Here is a 16,731-nt window from a genome sequence, read left to right as displayed (position 1 = left end):
GCCCTAAGAAGCTCCTCTTTTGTAGATGGGGTAAGAGGAAACTCAACCAATGTTTAAGATGAACTGTCAACTGCTGAGCCCCTTGCCAAGCACTCGCTCTAAGCCCTTTGGTATGCTGCAAATACCTCACATCACAGCAATCACTGTCTGCATCCCTTGCTGCGGCATTCCCTTGAGGGCTCACTCACCTGGGATCATCACCTGCTCTCGAGGCCACACCTGAGCAGCATGTTTTCACCAAAGCTCATGAAGGCAGATTGGTCCTGCCGCCATGCCAGCCTCTCTGGCTCCCTTGGGACCAAGGCTTGAGCTGTCTAAGCCAACAAGCAGCTGGTTTGCCCTGACCCGCTGGCACTGTCCTGGGCAGCAGCCCCTACTGCCTCTGATGTGATCTGAAGGGGAATACTCTTCCCCCAACCTGGTCTGACTAGCTGCTTGCCATCCAGGTCCCTTTCAGCTAGCATTTTCTCTGTAATAAAATTCTTTTCAAAAGACTTATCTTTTTTTTTTTTAAGATTTATTTATTTTTATTACAAAGTCAGATAGACAGAGAGGAGGAGAGACAGAGAGGAAGATCTTCCATCCAATGATTCACTCCCCAAGTGAGCACAACGGCTGGTGCTGTGCCAACCTGGAGCCAGGAGTTAGGAACTTCCTCTGGGTCTCCCACACGGGTGCAGGGTCCCAAAGCTTTGGGCTGTCCTCGACTGCTTTCCCAGGCCACAAGCAGAGAGCTGGATGGGAAGCGGGGCCACCGGGATTAGAATCGGCACCCACATGGGATCCCAGCGTGTTCAAGGTGAAGATGTTATATGCTAGTCTACCATGCCAGGCCCAAGATTCTAACGTTCGACATATGTGAAGCAGAGGACTAGAATTGCATAAGATGAGGTTCTTATATACTAAAGTGGTCTACATATCAGCAGGAGAGGTCGTAAACATAATCCAGGACTAACTGTCCCCTAACAGAATCAGTCTGAGCTTGAGGAAGTCTGCGGCTGCAAGCAGGCCAGGCTGAAGCTGAGCCCGGACCAAGATGTTTACTTAGCCTGCCAAGGATCCCCACCTCACTTTAGTAGTCCCTCTCTGTCCCAGAAACCATAGAATTCAAGTAAGAGGGCACTCCTATTATCATATCTACCAACACCTTGGCCTTCTAAAGGCTTTTCTTCAGATGTGTCTGACTCCCAATAATCAATCACCAACATTCTCCCTGACTCTTACTTGTGTAATCTGTCCCACCACAGAAATACATACCGTAAGCTTCATAAGAATCTTGAACCTCCCCATGTCCATAGTCATAATACTCTGAGTCCCTGCAAGCCAAAGCCAGAGTGTTAGAAAGTTCACAGCAACAACCTTCAGTTCTACCTTTCAGATGCTTCTGCCATCTCACTGTGTAACACAAGGAACTATTCATTTTGCCCTATCCCTACACTCCAAAACAGTTCTAAAACACCATATACACTACATACTCTACAGTGCTCACTACAGAAGCATAAACAGCTATTCTTTCCATATACAATTTGATGTAGCTGTGATTTTTTAAAATACAAAAACAATTATTTAGATTATTTCCTCTCTTTGCTTCCATGTAGTCACAACTTGGAAATCTTTCACCTGCTTTTCCCAGATTTCTAATTAGAATCTCAGAGTTAGATTTCTAATTTCTAATTAGAAAACTCAGAGTCAGCCAAACCTGTACATCTAACTGTGTGGCTCACAGACACCCAAAGCAGAGGATATGCCTTAACAGCAGAGCCACACTTCTCCCAAATCACACTAAGCTTCTCCCAACTCTATTGCTAGCTTCCCAAACAGCAGTCCTGTTGCCTGACTTACCCTTGGCTCTGGTTGTAATACCCTTCGTAGCCTTCATAGCTCTGTTCTGCATATGTGTCATCATATCCCTAGAACACATAAAACACAAGCAAAGTCAGAACTGATTACCTCCTGTGGGCACAACAGCCTTTCAGATTAACAGGACATGAAAACTGCCTTCATATTATTAATACCTACTGAGGAATAATTAAAAGAATGTGTTACTAAAAACAAACAAAAAAACCCAGAACCTAAACAAAAAACAACCCAACCAAAATAGTTCAGGACAGGTGGAGACAGGAAGTAACACAAAACTGAGCGTTAGTATCACTGGCAGAAGCAGCAGCTTCCTTACACTGCACAGTGAGGTACAGCTTACACCCCGCCTATTCCAAAAAGATAATCAAGCCCAAATGGGAACTCTGCTCATAGTTCATCACTCATTTCATGAATAGATTCCAAATCTTAAAGACCAGTCACCACCCTGCACAAAGGGCCAAGAATTTGTCAATCAATCTTCCCTGGCAATCTTGTAAGTATTAGGAAGTAGCACTTTGTTCAAAATATTCTTACATATTCTTCGTAGGTTTTGGGGGCAGGAGGTGGAGGCAGAGGTATCCTCTGAATGCCTGCTGTCCGCGCTCTTGATGTGGGAGCGCCCCTCACAGTGGGTGGGGGTGGCACGCCCCGAGTCACGGTAGCACCTCTGGTGATGGCTCCTCTCACTGGGGTACCACGCACCAAAGCCCCCCGAGGTGGTCCAACTCCACGGCCTCTGCAAAGAGAAAATTCATCTTATATTATAAACAGGCCACTTCCATTTTCAGATTGGCTTGCAAAATGTAGAGCTAGATAGATTTTTACAAGATTTACTTCTTTATTTTCTGACAGATATCTAGAGATACAGGGAAAGCCAGATATCGTCTATCTGCTGCAACCGAAAGGTCCAGGACAGCCTGAAGTGAGCAGCTAGGAGCTCCATCTCGTACTTGGCTGCACTTTGGCAATCTTCTGTTGTTTTCCCAGGTGCATTACCAGGAAGCAAAATGGGAAGTGGAGCAGCCGAACTTGAACTAGAACTCTGATATGGAATGCTAATATCCCAAGTGGCAGCTTAACCGGCACTGCCACAACACCAAACTCTAGATAGATTTTTATCATGCTTTATATAGAGCACTGGTCAAGCATACAGGCACATGCAATTGGGAAAGGGATCTACACTGGAAGGCTCTTCAAATTCCAAAACAGAACAATCCTTGGGCAGGTAAAGAAGGCCTAGTTTATATAGGTCAGTCACAAAAAGTTAAAACACTGGGCCCAGTGGGACAGCGTCGTCGTAAATCCTTCGTTGCATCTGTGGGATCCCATAGGGGTGCTGGTCCATGTCCTGGCTGTTCCACTTCCCTTTCAGCTCCCTGCTGTGGCTGAGGAAAGCAGTAGAGGACAGCCCAAGGCCTTGAGATCCTGGCACCCAAATGGGAGACGTGGAAGAAGTTCCTGATTTTGAATCAGCTAAGCTCTGGCTGTTGTGGCCACTTGGAGAGTGAACCAGTGGATGGAAGATATTTCTTTCATTCTCTCTGTGTATTTGCCTTTCCAATAAAAATTAAATAAGTCTTAAAAACAAAAAAAAGTTAAATCTTAAGGGCAGCCATTAAAAAATTTAAAAATGCAGTGGCATATCAAGCTAATCCTTCATCCACAGCACTAGCATCCCATATGGATGCCAATTTGTGTCCTGGATGCTCCTCTTCCAATGCAGCTCCCTGCTTATGGCCAGGTAAAACAGCTGAGGACAGTTAAAGTTCTTGGGCCCCTGCACCCATATGGGAGACCTGGAGAAGTTCCTGGTTCTTGGCTTTGGATCAGCTCAGTACCAGTTGTTCCAGCCATCTGGGCAGCAAACCAGGACACAAAAGACAAAAGACCTCTCTTTCTGTCCCTTCCTGTAAAATCTGCCTTTCAAAAAAAAAAAAAAAAAACTCCCAGTAACATTAAAAACACCCCCCCCAAAAAAAGCTAACACATAACATGTGAAGAGGCCACCTGCAACACCAGCATCCAAGTGGGATGCTAGCTGAAGTGTTTCTTACTGTAGTTTTAATCCAGTTTCCTGCTAATGGCCTGGGAAAAACAGAGAAAGATGTCTCAAGTGGAAGGAAGTATTTGAGGCCCTTGTCATCCACGAGGAAGTCCTGGAAGAAGTTCATGGCTTCTAACTTTGGTCTGGCCCAGGCCCAGCTACTGTGGCCATTTAGGGAGTAAACCAGCAGACAGAAGTTCTCTCAAATAAAAATAAATAAACCTGGGGCTCGGCAGTGTGGCCTAGTGGCTAAGGTCCTCGCCTTGATCCCATATGGCCGCTGGTTCTAATCCCGGCAGCTCTACTTCCTCTTTATCTCTCCTCCTCTCAGTATATCTGACTTTGTAATAAAAATAAAATAAATCTTTAAAATAAATAAATAAATAAATAAATAAACCTTTATAAACAAAATACGTAGGGTCGGTGCCAAGGCACAGCAAGTTGGGCTTCTGCCAGCGGTACCAGCATCTCATATGGTTGGCAATTTGAATCACAGCTGCTCCACTTCTCATCTAGCTCCCTCCTAATGCACATGGAAAAGCAACAGAGGATGGCACAACTGCTTGAGCTCATGTGCCCATGTAAGAAACCTGGAAGAAGCTCCTGGCACCTAGCTTTGGACCAGCCCAGCTCTGGCCACTGCTGCCTTTTTTGAGGAGTGAATCAATGGATGAAAGACTGATCTCTCTCTCTCTTGTCTCTCCTTCTCTTTCTGTAACACTTCCTTTCAAGTAAAAATATACCAATCTGGGCCCAGCATAGTAGCCTAGTGGCTAAACTCCTTGCTTTGCATGCTCCAGGACCCCATATGGGTACAGGTTCGTATACTGGCTGCTCCACACCTTCCAGCTCCCTGCAGTGGCCTGGGAAAGTAGTTGAGGACGGCCCAAAGCCTTGGGACCCTGTGCCCGCATGGGAAACCCAGAAAAAGCTGCCAGATCCTGGCTTCAGATTGGCTCAGTTCCAGCCACAGTGGTCACTTGGGGAGTGAACCAGCGGACAGAAGATTTTTTTTTCTCTCCTCTTCTCTCTGTTAATCTGCCTTTCCAATAAAAATAAAATAAATCTTTAAATAAATAAATAAATCCTAAAGACAAATAAACAAAACCAAAAATGGTTAAGACTGTCCAACATCAAGAGACTAAAGGTTTTAGCAGTCATATAGCACACTTAACTATGGTCGAAGTGCCCAAGATCTACAGTTTTATTCTCAGTGTAATGTATGAATCCCAGCCCTCCCACAATAGAAGTCAAAGCCATACTTTTGAAAGAGAACAAAGGCACTAGACGTCAATTCAGACCCTGTATTTCTGTCTCCATTATTTTTACCTTGCAACAGGTGGGGGGGGAGGTGCAGCTCCTCGGCCTCTCACTGGCACCCCTCGGCCACGAGAGGGCTCAGGAACTCCGTTCAAGTAGGACAGCTCTAGAAATTGCTCCTGACAGATATCATCCATCATATCCTGGGAATGAGAGATAACAAGGTGTACTGTACAACCCTTTCACCTTTTACTGTGAAGTCATCTCGCCCACATGAGCCTTGGATGCTGAGAAGTGCTTAAAAAGCTTAAAGGCCCAGATCACTCATTTTCTGAAGTTAAAGAGCACCCTGCCTGTCACTTCTTTGAGGAAAGTCCTGATGTCAGATGCACCATTATTTAGGCAGAGCTCTTCATGATGTGGTCCCTGCAAGCCACCGTCCATATACAACCTCCTCTAGAATTTGCAGTTCATACCCTGATTTTCACATACCCATCCTTGGCAAATTATTTCCTTTGCCTGGAATAATAAAAGCCACTACCATTAATGGAGCTGTATGAACTAGGCATTAAAGAATAAGCGTTATAAAGATTTTTCAGTTTAATCTTCAAAATGACCCTGAAGTAAGTAGGCAGACTTCCATTTCTGTTAACTGGGAAAACAGATTCAGCAAATATAAATCAGCCAGCATAAGAAACAGCTTGGGACCAGGTTCATGTCCTGCCCCGCTTCCCGAATACCAGCTCCCTGCTTGTGGCCTGGGAAAGCACTAGAGGATGACTTAAGGCCTTGGGACCCTGTATCTGCATGGGAGCACTGGAGGAGGTTCCCGCCTCCTGATTGCCTCAGCTCTGGTCTTTGTGGCCACTTAGGGAGTGAACCAGCAAACAGAAGAGCTTTCTCTCTCTTTCCTTCTCTCTATAAATCTGCCTTTCCAATAAAAGTAAACAAATCTTAAAAAAAAAAAGAACACAGAGCTTCTAAGTGACAGATTCCAGATGTGAACTATGTATTAACTTTCTCCAAAATTCAGGCTTTGAATCAGCAAGCTATAACTTTTTTCCCAGGGATGGGGAAAGGATAGGGGTGGTGATGGAATATACCCAAGGTTCTCTTTAACTCTTGCAAAGCTTACCTAAAACACTATTTCTTTTGACAAACTTCCCCTGATGTCTTCTCCATACCAGTTCGTTCCACAGCACCAGATAATTCTCCCTACTTAAGCACTTTGCACGTCACTTTATACCATGTTTTTCTTCTTACTGAGAGCTCTTCAGGAAACTTCACACAGAAACTGCCCAGGTAGCACAGTATTGGGCACCTACCAGATATTTAACAAGGGTTTGGGACAAACAGGAATCTGAGGCTCAGAAAAATGAAAAGGTAACTTGAAGACTGAGCTTCTGGTCTAGTGTTCCTTCTAGAGTGAGCAAAACTTCACTGGTAGTTAATGGTTCTAACAGGAAAGTGGATGTTTAGGACTGGGATGCAAATACAGGCTGACAATTTTTCCCTTCACTACAAGTAAAAACAGTCATTTGCCATCTGCAAACCTTTCCACAGATTTCCTATTGACAGTGATTTTGTTTCAATACTTCATGAATGTATATATTCTCAGGTGGAAATAGCTTCATAACATAAGATTCTAGGTATTACAAAGATGTCTCCCTTAGCTTTTCACCTGCTTCTACACTACACTACACATCATTATTGTCTGAGACTCCCATTGGCAAACCAAATAATCAACGCTAGCCCACTGTTCAGACTTTTGTACTGGAATCTTTGGAATTCAATATTATGGGTCCAAACTATCAATTTTTAATTTACCAATACCAACATTCTCTGACATATTTAGTTCCAAATCTTTCATTTTACATTCAAGAAAACCAATAGTATTCCAAATCTTTACTAAGGTTCCAGATTAATATTAAACATATAACAATAGTATAGCAATCCTGACAAACACTACCCATTCAAAGTGATAATTGACGGGGTGGTAATAAGCCAAGACAGATACTCCAGCCTATTCCAACTCTTCCTGGGCCTCAGTTACAATCTAAAAGGACCTGCACACCAATCCATTTTAATGTTATCAATAGTGAAGTGTGTAACAACCATGCTTCTTCCAAACCAAACTCTAATAAAATAACTCTCTTGACAAGAAACCCATGAGGGCAACCACGTCAGAATTGAATCTATTACCACTGGATACTCTCTGGTGTTATAGACTCCAGATTTCAGAGCCCACCTTAGTGGCTTTCCTAGCATACCCTCCAGGTTCCACACCAGTATCAGACTATTTAGCTGTGAATCCATAATACCAACACCAGATATGGCACACAATGGAAAGTCACATTAGACAGGATGAACAGAGTAGCCCTGTGGCACAGTGCCTTGCGAATATGGATGATTAATGAAATACAAATAAACACACATGTAGCACACAATTTCAGGCAATGCAGAGATCCTGCTTTCACAACAGCCCAAGATTGCCATCCCCCTTACTTAGAAGATAGACACTATGGATTTCCTTACTGGCACAAGAAACTTTTTGACTTCCTCCATGGCGTGTGCCATGAGAGCATAAGCCTCACACGGAGGTCCAAAGACTTCAATGAAGACATGCAGATCCATGTTCAAGTGAGCATATTTGGGGTCTCCACCTTTGCGCAGTTCTTCCTCCTATGGAAAAATGTACAGAAGCGTCACACCGTGTGGACAAGGGAAAAAAACATTTTTATCTCCAGGCTGAAGGGACAATAAGAGATAATCTCAATGTCTAAGAAAAATAGCAAAGCTTAAGAAGGAACAAACCCTGGAAAATAATAACATACACAATCCACTGAATTTGTATTTGGTCTGCTGTAAGCAGTTAACTGTTGTCTTTAATTCCTGGGGAACTGACTGGAGCTCTTTTGAGAAAGTGTAAAAACAAAAACGGGGTGTGCATATTGCACAGCAGTAAAAAAAAAAAAAAAAAAAAACACACTACTTGGACCCCACCCCAGTATTGCCTGTGTATCTCATTCATGTACTAGCTCCACTCCAATTCTGACTTCTGATAATACATATTCTGGGAGGTGGCTGTAATGGCTCAAATGTTTGTTTTCTTGTTTCCTACATGGCATACTTAGACTGAGTTTCAGGTTCTTGGCTTTCCCCTGGACTAGCCCCAGCTATCGCGTTAATTTGGGAAGCAGACCAGCAGATGGAAGCACTCCTTCTCTTTCTGCTTTTCAAATAAAATGCTAAGAAAAAAAACAAAACCCTCGACATTTATACACTGTAACAACCACTTGCCAAGCATTTGCATGCATTCATATACTTATAGCCAGGAATTTGTTTTCAAATCCCAGGTAGAGCTGTTAATCATCAACTCTACTGATCTGCTTAAATGCTGTAGAGTTCTTACGGAGGAAAAAAAGCCAGGTCAGAGTAAAGAAAAGCCTGCGCAAATCTCATTAGCTAGAATAACATACTTTAGCCATTACTGTACACAGCTAGTGACAGATAAATCTAAGTAGATAAAAGAAGGTCTGGAGAAAAATCATGCTGGTTAATTAGGTTATAAAAAAAGAGGCCTGAAAGGGCAAGTTTTAAGAATTTTTTTTTTAAGATTTACTTTTTATTTTAGTACAAAGTCAGATATACAGAGAGGAGGAGAGACAGAGAGGAAGATCTTCCGTCCGATGATTCACTCCCCAAGTGAGCACAACGGCCGGTGCTGTGCCGATCAGAAGCAGGGAACCAGGAACCTCTTCAGGGTCTCCCACGTGGGTGCAGGATCCCATAGTTTTGGGCCGTCCTCGACTGCTTTCCCAGGCCACAAGCAGGGAGCTGGATGGGAAGTGGAAGTGCCCGTATGGGATCCCGGTGCGTTCAAGGCGAGGACTTTAACTGCTAGGCCACACCGCCGGGCACAAATTTCAAGAATTTTTAAAGGATTGATTTATTTGAAAGTCACAATTAGAGAGATTTTCTATCAACGGTTCATTCCCCCAAATGGCTATAATGCCCAATGTTGGGCCAAGCAGAAGCCAGGAGCCTGGAACTCTACCTGGGTCTCCCACATGAATGTCAGGGAGTCCAAGCACTTGGAACGTCTTCTGCTGCTTTGCCAGGCACATTAACAAGGAGTTGACTCAGAAATGGAACACTGGGACTCAAACTGGGACTCACCCATATGGGATGATAGCACTGCAGGTGACAGCAGCTTAACCTGCTGTTCCAATGCCAGCTTCAAAAAAAAAGCTTTTCAGTGGTATCAAGTATGTCTCCTTTAAAAAGCTGACCACAGAAGGCTAGAACAATTTTGTTCTAGTGGGAAGTTTCCTGGCAATTATAAAGAATTCACAGTGTAGGGGCTATGCCATAGAAAAAGACCGATGCCTCAGATTCTGTTGTCAGGACTATTTAGGGTACCCTGGGATCACAAGCTGTTTCATGGGGCCTCCCAGTCCAAGTGGACATGAAACATAAAACTACCAGTCTTCAAACTCATCCACAATGGTAACTCTTCCCACGCTTTCCTGTTACTGAAAAGGGGAGCGTCCATGTCCTAGTCTCTTTAAGCTGTAGGCATTACAACACCTGGCTCCACTTACAAGTTTTCACAGATGAGTTTATCAATTCCTGTCAACCAAATTAGCTAATTTCATCTACAACCTCTTACAGCCAACAGAAACTTAAAGAGTCACATTCTGTACATAAATCAGTGGCTTCCAAGGCATTCCATCCTGGACTCCGAGCAAGAAGACATCGAGTTATCCTCTTGTCTCACTAACGTGAGCTTACCTTGGCTTTGTCTCTCATCGAGCCTTTTCCCAACACAGAGATTTTTGCACCAGTCTCTTCCTGCAGTCTTTTTATTGTATTTCCTTGTGGTCCAAGGATCTTTCCAACAAAATTGAACTGACAGAAAATAAAACACATTTCTAAACACACATGTTCCCATTAAAAATTCCACATATATCCTGCATTCTCATTTGATTTTCAAAAGCCCTGTAAAACAGGTAGAGTAATACTATTCCCATTTTATTGAAGAATATACTAAAGCTGTGCTGATAAAACTCAACCAGGAAATGCAGTTCCTAGACTTGGAAGTGGGTTTCCTGACGCAGGCTGGTGCGCTGTCCATAACATACTCTATCTCTAATTATTTTAACATACATAAACATTTTAACATATGGCACATGACATTTTTAAGGCAGTGACTTCACAACAGACATGTAGCACTTCTTGGTAGTACGGTTAGCAAATTATATTTTTCTTAAAAAGGAGAAAGAGGAGGAGAAGGTATCAAATTTTGAGCAAGAAAAATGATTTCCTTTCTATTTAAAGTTCAGGCCAATCTTTAGACTATGAGTAACTTTGAGGAGTTTAATTTTCTTCCCCCTTTAACCTAGAGCCTCCATAAACCTTTGGGTAAAATGATATATAACTCATTGACAATAAGATGATTATTCCTTCTCCCTGATATAGCTATGCTATTAGCTATAGGTATACATGCTTCAATTACCAGAAACAGAAGTGTGAGTATAAGAGTAGCTTTACAAGTTTAAATTTCTGCCTTGTCACCCTCCTCTGAAGTCCTTATTATAGCCAATGACACCCACATCATAAAGAAACTCAAAAGAGGGGCATAATTTGTCCTACCTTGGGATACTGCTTGACAGGAATCAATACCCGTTCTTTCAGCTTCATGTTCTTATGAGAAAATAAATCCAAGTAATTCTCCTCATCATCCTTTTTTGATTCTTTCTGAATTTTCTCAATTTCTGAATAGGAAAAAAATTATTTTTGGTCTGGTAAATAAAGGAAAATTTCCAAGTCCATCAAAGCAATAGCATGGAATACCACATAATGAAGACAAACTTACCTGAGTTAAGAGTAAATAGATTTTGGGTCAGCGTGTTGGCTCAACTGGCTAATCCTCCACCCCCAAGCATCACATCCCATATGTGCACTGATTTGTGTACTGGCTCTTCCATTTCTGACCCATCTCTCTGATTACGGGTCTAGGAAAGCAGAGGAGAATGGCCCAAAAGCTCTGGGACCCTGCACCTGTGTAGGAGACCTGGAAGAAGTTCCAGGTTCCTGGCTCCTGGCATTGGATCAGCCAGCTCCGGCCATTGTGGCCATGTGGGGAGTGAACCAGCAGACGGAAGATCTTTCCCTCTGTCTCCATAAATCCAGCTTTCCAATACAAAAAATTTTTAAAAGATTTAGATTTAACAAAACTAATGCACTGAGATGAGGAACAGGGAAATTAAGGCACTAAAAAACCAAAAATCTACACCAGGAAAAAGAGGAAAGGTACATCTTGACAAACAAAAAGTCTGGGAGCAGCACTGTGGTACCAAAGGGTGAAGCCGCTACTGCAGTGTTAACATCCAAAATGGATGCTGCTTCAAGTCGTGGAGCTCAACTTTCAATTCAACTCCCTGCCAATGGCCTGGGAAAAGAAAATGAAGATGGCCCAAGTTCTTGAACTCTCGTCAGCCATGTGGGAGATCCAGAAAAGGCTCCTGGCTTTGGCACAAACTAGCACTGTTTTTTTTTCTTTTTGTTTTTGTTTTGCCATTTTGGAAATGATTCAGTAATGGAAGCTCACTCTGTTTTTTCCTCTCTATAACTTTGCCTTTCAAATAACGTATCTTTTATTTGAAAGTCAGGAACTGGGCCTGGTGCAGTAGCCTAGTGGCTAAACTCCTCACCTTGTACGTGCTGGGATGCCATATAGGTGCCGGTTCTAATCCTGACTGCCCCACTTTCCATCCAATTCCCTGCCTGTGGCCTGAGAAAGCAGTCAAGGATGGCCCAAAGGCTTGGGACCCTGCACCCACATGGGAGACCCAGAAGAGGCTCCAGGTTCCTAGCTTTGAATTGGTACATTTCCAGACGTTGTGCCCACTTGGGGAGTGAATCAATGGATGGTAGATCTTCCTCTCTGTCTCTCCTCTTCTGTGTATATCTGACTTTCCAACAAAAATAAATAAATCTTTAAAAAGTCAGTAACTTAAGGCCTGGTGCGATGGTTCAATCCTTACCTTGCAATCACGAGGATCCCATATGGGTGCCAGTTTGTGTCCCAACTGTTTCACTTCTCATCCAGCTCCCTGCTTGTGTACTCAGAAAGCAGCAAAGGATGACGGGATTTGGAAGAAGCTCATGGCTTTGAACAGCTCATTGCAGCCATTTGGGGAGTGAACCAGCGGATGCAAGATCTTTCCCTCTGCCTCTCTTCTCTGCATAAATCTGATCTACCTTTCCAATAAAAATAAATAAAAATTTTTAATTGGAAAGGCAGATTTCCAGAGAGGAGAAACAAAGAAAGACCTTCCATCCACTGGTTCACGCCCTAATGGACATAACAGGCAGTGCTGAGCCGATCTGAGGCCAGGAGCTTCTTCCGAGTCTTCCACACAGGTGAAGGGTCCCAAGGCCTTGGGCTGTCTTCTATTGCTTTCCCAGGCCACAAGCTGGAGGCTGGAAGAGAAGGGGAGCAGCTGGGACACAAACTGGCACCCCTATGGGATTCTAGTGCCTACAAGGTAAGGATTTAGTGACTAAGTCATCAGCTGGGCTCAGTTAAAGATTTATTTTTATTTATTTGAAAGACAGAGAGGAATCTCTCATCTTGTGATTCACTCCCCAAATGGTCCCAAAATGCCAGGGCTGGATCTGGCCAAACCCAGGGGCCTGAAACTCCATCCAGGTTTCCTCCATGGGTGGTAGAGGCTCAAGCAGTTGGGCTACCTTCCAACACTTTCTCAGGCATATTAGTAGGGAGCTGGGTTACAAGTAGGGAGCTGGGACTCAAACACTGCTCCCATGAAGTATCACAGGAGGCAGTTTAACAAACCATGCCATAACACTACTCCCTAAGGAACTTTCAATTCCAAGAGCAAGATAGTTCTAGCTCATAAAACTTTAGCACCCAGGGATCAGCACTAAGGTGTGCCAGGTAAAGCCACCACCTGTCACACAGGCATCTCTTATGAATACTGGTTCCTGTCCTGGTTTTTCTACTTCTCATCCAACTCCCTGCTAATGGCCCAAGAAAATCAAGGTTTGGCCTCTGTTACCCAGGTGAGTGAGCCTGATGGAGCTCCTGGCTCTCAGTTTCAACCTTTCCAGCCCTGACCACTGCAGCCATTTAGGGAATGAAGCAGCAGATGGAAGATCTCTGTCTTCCTCTCAGTGACTTTCAAATAAATACATAAATGCATCTTCAATAAAAATACCGTAGCACCCAGGAAAATTTCTTAACATGTTATTGCCTTTAAACATTACTGAATTTTAAAGAGTTAAAGAGAGGGACTGGGCCCGGCACAGTGGCCTAGCGGCTGAAGTCCTCGCCTTGACGCACCAGGATCCCATATGGGCGCCAGTTCTAATCCCAGCAGCTCCACTTCCCATCCAGCTCCCTGCTTGTGGCCTGGGAATGCAGTTGAGGACGGCCCAATGCATTGGGACCCTGCACCCACGTGGGAGACCCAGAAGAGGTTCCTGGTTCCCGGCATTGGATCGGCGTGCACCGGCCTGTTGCAGCTCACTTGGGGAGTGAATCATCGGACGGAAGATCTTCCTCTCTGTCTCTCCTCCTCTCTGTATATCTGACTTTGTAATAAAAATAATCTTTAAAAAAAAAGAGAGAGAGAGAGAGAGACTGAGATTTTCCATCTGCTGGTTCACTTCACAAATGGCTGCAACAGTGGGGGGGAGAATCCCAGATTCTATGTAATTACAACACAATGTAATTAATTAATAAATTTAATAAAAAACAAAACAAAACAAAACAAACAAACAAAAAAATGGCTGCAACAGCTGGGGCTGAGACAGGCCAAGGCCAGGCATCCAACTCTACCACAGTCTCCCACAAAGGCAGCAAGAGCCTCAAGTACTTGATGCTTTTCCCAGGTGCATGAACAGGAACTAGACCAGAAGCAGAACAGCAGATTTGAACTGCACTCATATGGAATGCCTGCTTTGTGGGCCCCTAAGTGCTTTCTTTGAAAGGCAGATTAAGAGAGAGTTACAGCCATGACCATTAGACCATTAGACCATTAGCCAGGAAGGGGGACTTGGCAAGAACCAGTCATCCACATTGTAAACAACAGGACTTACAAACACTAGGTGGAATACAATCCTCCCCGTTAAAAAAAAAAAAAAAAAAAAAAAAAAAGATTTACTTATTTTTATTGGAATGTCAGATTTTATAGAGAGGAGAAACAAGGAAAGATCACCCATCCACCGGTTCACTCCCCAAATGGGGACAACGGCCGGAGCTGAGCTTTCCCAGACCACAAGCAAGGAGCAGACTTTAGCCACTAGGCTACTGTGCCGAGCCCTACAGACCCTCCCCCTTTTTTTTTTCACCTGTTTACATTCTACAGATTTCAGTCTATGAGGGTAGTAATGAAGTATAGACAGGCACTATGACAGGAATTTCTTTTTTTGAAGATTTAGTTTATTTTCATTACAAAGTCAGATATACAGAGGAGAGGAGAGGCAGAGAGGAAGATCTTCCGTCTGATGATTTACTCCCCAAGTGAGCGCAACGGCCAGTGCTGTGCCGATCAGAAGCCGGGAACCAGGAACCTCTTCCGGGTCTCCCATGCAGGTGCAGGGTCCCAAAGCTTTGGGCCATCCTCTACTGCCTTCCCAGGCCACAAGCAGGGAGCTAGATGGGAAGCGGGGCTGCCGGGGTTAGAACCAGCACCCATATGAGATCCCGGGGCGTTCAAGGTGAGGATTTTAGCCGCTAGGCCATGGCGCAGGGCCCTATGACAGGAATTCTAACAGAGGTGGGGCAGACCCTCAAAGAATGAGCAGTAACTGAAAGCACACATGGTCACAAGAACAACCCACAAACAAGAAACTGGTACTCTCTAAAGTCATCAAATATTCCAAATAGCAGAATTTTCCTATATAATATTCCTATGTTGTGCTTCCTTAAAAAAATCTGTTTTATTTATTTGAAAGGTAGTTTTGGAAGAAAGAGAGAGAAATAGAGACCTATCTGCTGGTTTACCCCCCATATGGCCACAATAACGAGGACTGGGCCAGGCTGAAGCCGGGAGCTGCTTCTGGGTCTCCCACGCGGGTGCAGGTGTCCAAGCACTCAGGCCGTCTTCCCCATTTTCCCAGGTGCATCAGCAGTAGGTGATTCCCCTGACAGGGGAACACCAATATCATGCAGTGACCTAACACGCAGTGGCAGAACCCTGGTTCTAATTCTGTCTTCAGCAGTTTTAAGGCAGAGGCTCTCCAACTTCAGTATACATCAGAATCACCACAAATCTGAGAACTTGCTAAAACAGATTCTTGGATCCCAACCCCAACTAGGGATTTCTATTACAAATCTGCAATTCTTACTTCATTCCTTTCTTTTTTTTTAAATTAGAGAGGTTATTTTTTTTATTAGAAAGGCAGATTTACAGAGAGGAGAGACAGATTTCTGTCCACTGGTTTCACTCCTCAGGTGGACATGATGCTGGAGCTGAGCCAATCTAAAGCCAGGAGCCAGGACCTTCTTCCCAAGGTTTTGTGCCGTTCTCTACTGCTTTCCCATGCCACAAGCAGGGAGCTGAATGGAAAGCAGAGCAGCTAGGATATGAACCAGAGTCCATATGGGATCCTGGAAGTTTCAAGGTGAGGATTTAGCCACTGAGCTATCGCACTTTCTAACATGGTACCAGGGGATGCTGATAATGTCAGCCTAGGGACACATCCTATCTCAACCCTACTCTGTAAACTATGCTCTTAAGTATTTAAAATAACTGGATCACATGTGTTTGTCAGGTACAGAGGTGAAGGAAAGTCATGACTCTGACTTCAAAGATCAGAATTTCCAACTCTAAGTTCTGTTTATTCAAATTCTATTTTTTTTTAAGATTTATTTTTATTACGAAGTCAGATATACAGAGAGGAGAGACAGAGAGCAAGATCTTCCGTCCGATGATTCACTCCCCAAGTGAGCCGCAACAGGCCGGTGCTGTGCCGATCAGAAGCTCATTACCAGGAACCTCTTCCAGGTTTCCCACGTGGACACAGTATCCCAAAGCTTTGGGCCGTCCTCTACTGCCTTCCACAAGCAGGGAGCTGGATAGGAAGTGGAGCTGCCAGGATTAGAACCGGCGCCCATATGGGATCAAGGCGCGTTCAAGGTGAGGACTTTAGCTGCTAGGCCATGCCACCGACCCCTGTTTATTGAAATTCTAACTTCAGCTTTTATCCTATACCATAAGATGAGCATACACTCTTCGATTTCCTGACAACTAGTGCTGTAATTAAGGGCATGGTGGCATAGCAGTAAAGCTGCTGCCTGTGACACCAGCATCTTAAATGGGTGCTTGCTTGTGTCCTAGCTACTCTATTTGCAATTCAGCTCCTTGTTAATGGTCTTGGGAAAGCAGCCCAAGATGACCCAAATGTATGGGTTCTTGCCACCTAAGTGGGAGACCCAGAAGAATTCCCAGGAAATCCCAGACATCTGGGGAATGAATAAGCAGATAAAAGATCTCTCTGCAACTTTGTTGTATCAATCAATCATTCATTCAATT

The 16,731-nt window shown here is 44.0% G+C and overlaps 1 protein-coding gene across 1 annotated transcript in view; it reads right to left on the bottom strand.

Moving 5' to 3' along the window:
* KHDRBS1 (KH RNA binding domain containing, signal transduction associated 1) overlaps positions 1-16,731 on the bottom strand; it is a 45,996-nt gene that overhangs the window by 16,351 nt on the left and 12,914 nt on the right. Inside the window, exons 2-8 of the mRNA XM_004591628.3 lie at positions 10,820-10,941; positions 9,959-10,075; positions 7,700-7,846; positions 5,234-5,367; positions 2,395-2,596; positions 1,843-1,910; positions 1,258-1,316 (exon numbers count right to left, since the gene is read on the bottom strand). Coding sequence (XP_004591685.3) covers positions 1,258-1,316; positions 1,843-1,910; positions 2,395-2,596; positions 5,234-5,367; positions 7,700-7,846; positions 9,959-10,075; positions 10,820-10,941 — 849 coding nt within the window. The remainder of the gene's footprint in view (positions 1-1,257; positions 1,317-1,842; positions 1,911-2,394; positions 2,597-5,233; positions 5,368-7,699; positions 7,847-9,958; positions 10,076-10,819; positions 10,942-16,731) is intronic.

Source organism: Ochotona princeps, chromosome 2, assembly GCF_030435755.1.
Source record: "Ochotona princeps isolate mOchPri1 chromosome 2, mOchPri1.hap1, whole genome shotgun sequence".
Lineage (NCBI taxonomy): Eukaryota > Metazoa > Chordata > Mammalia > Lagomorpha > Ochotonidae > Ochotona > Ochotona princeps.
Note: the sequence above shows the minus strand (reverse complement) of the source record. Positions and strands in the feature narration are given on the sequence as shown.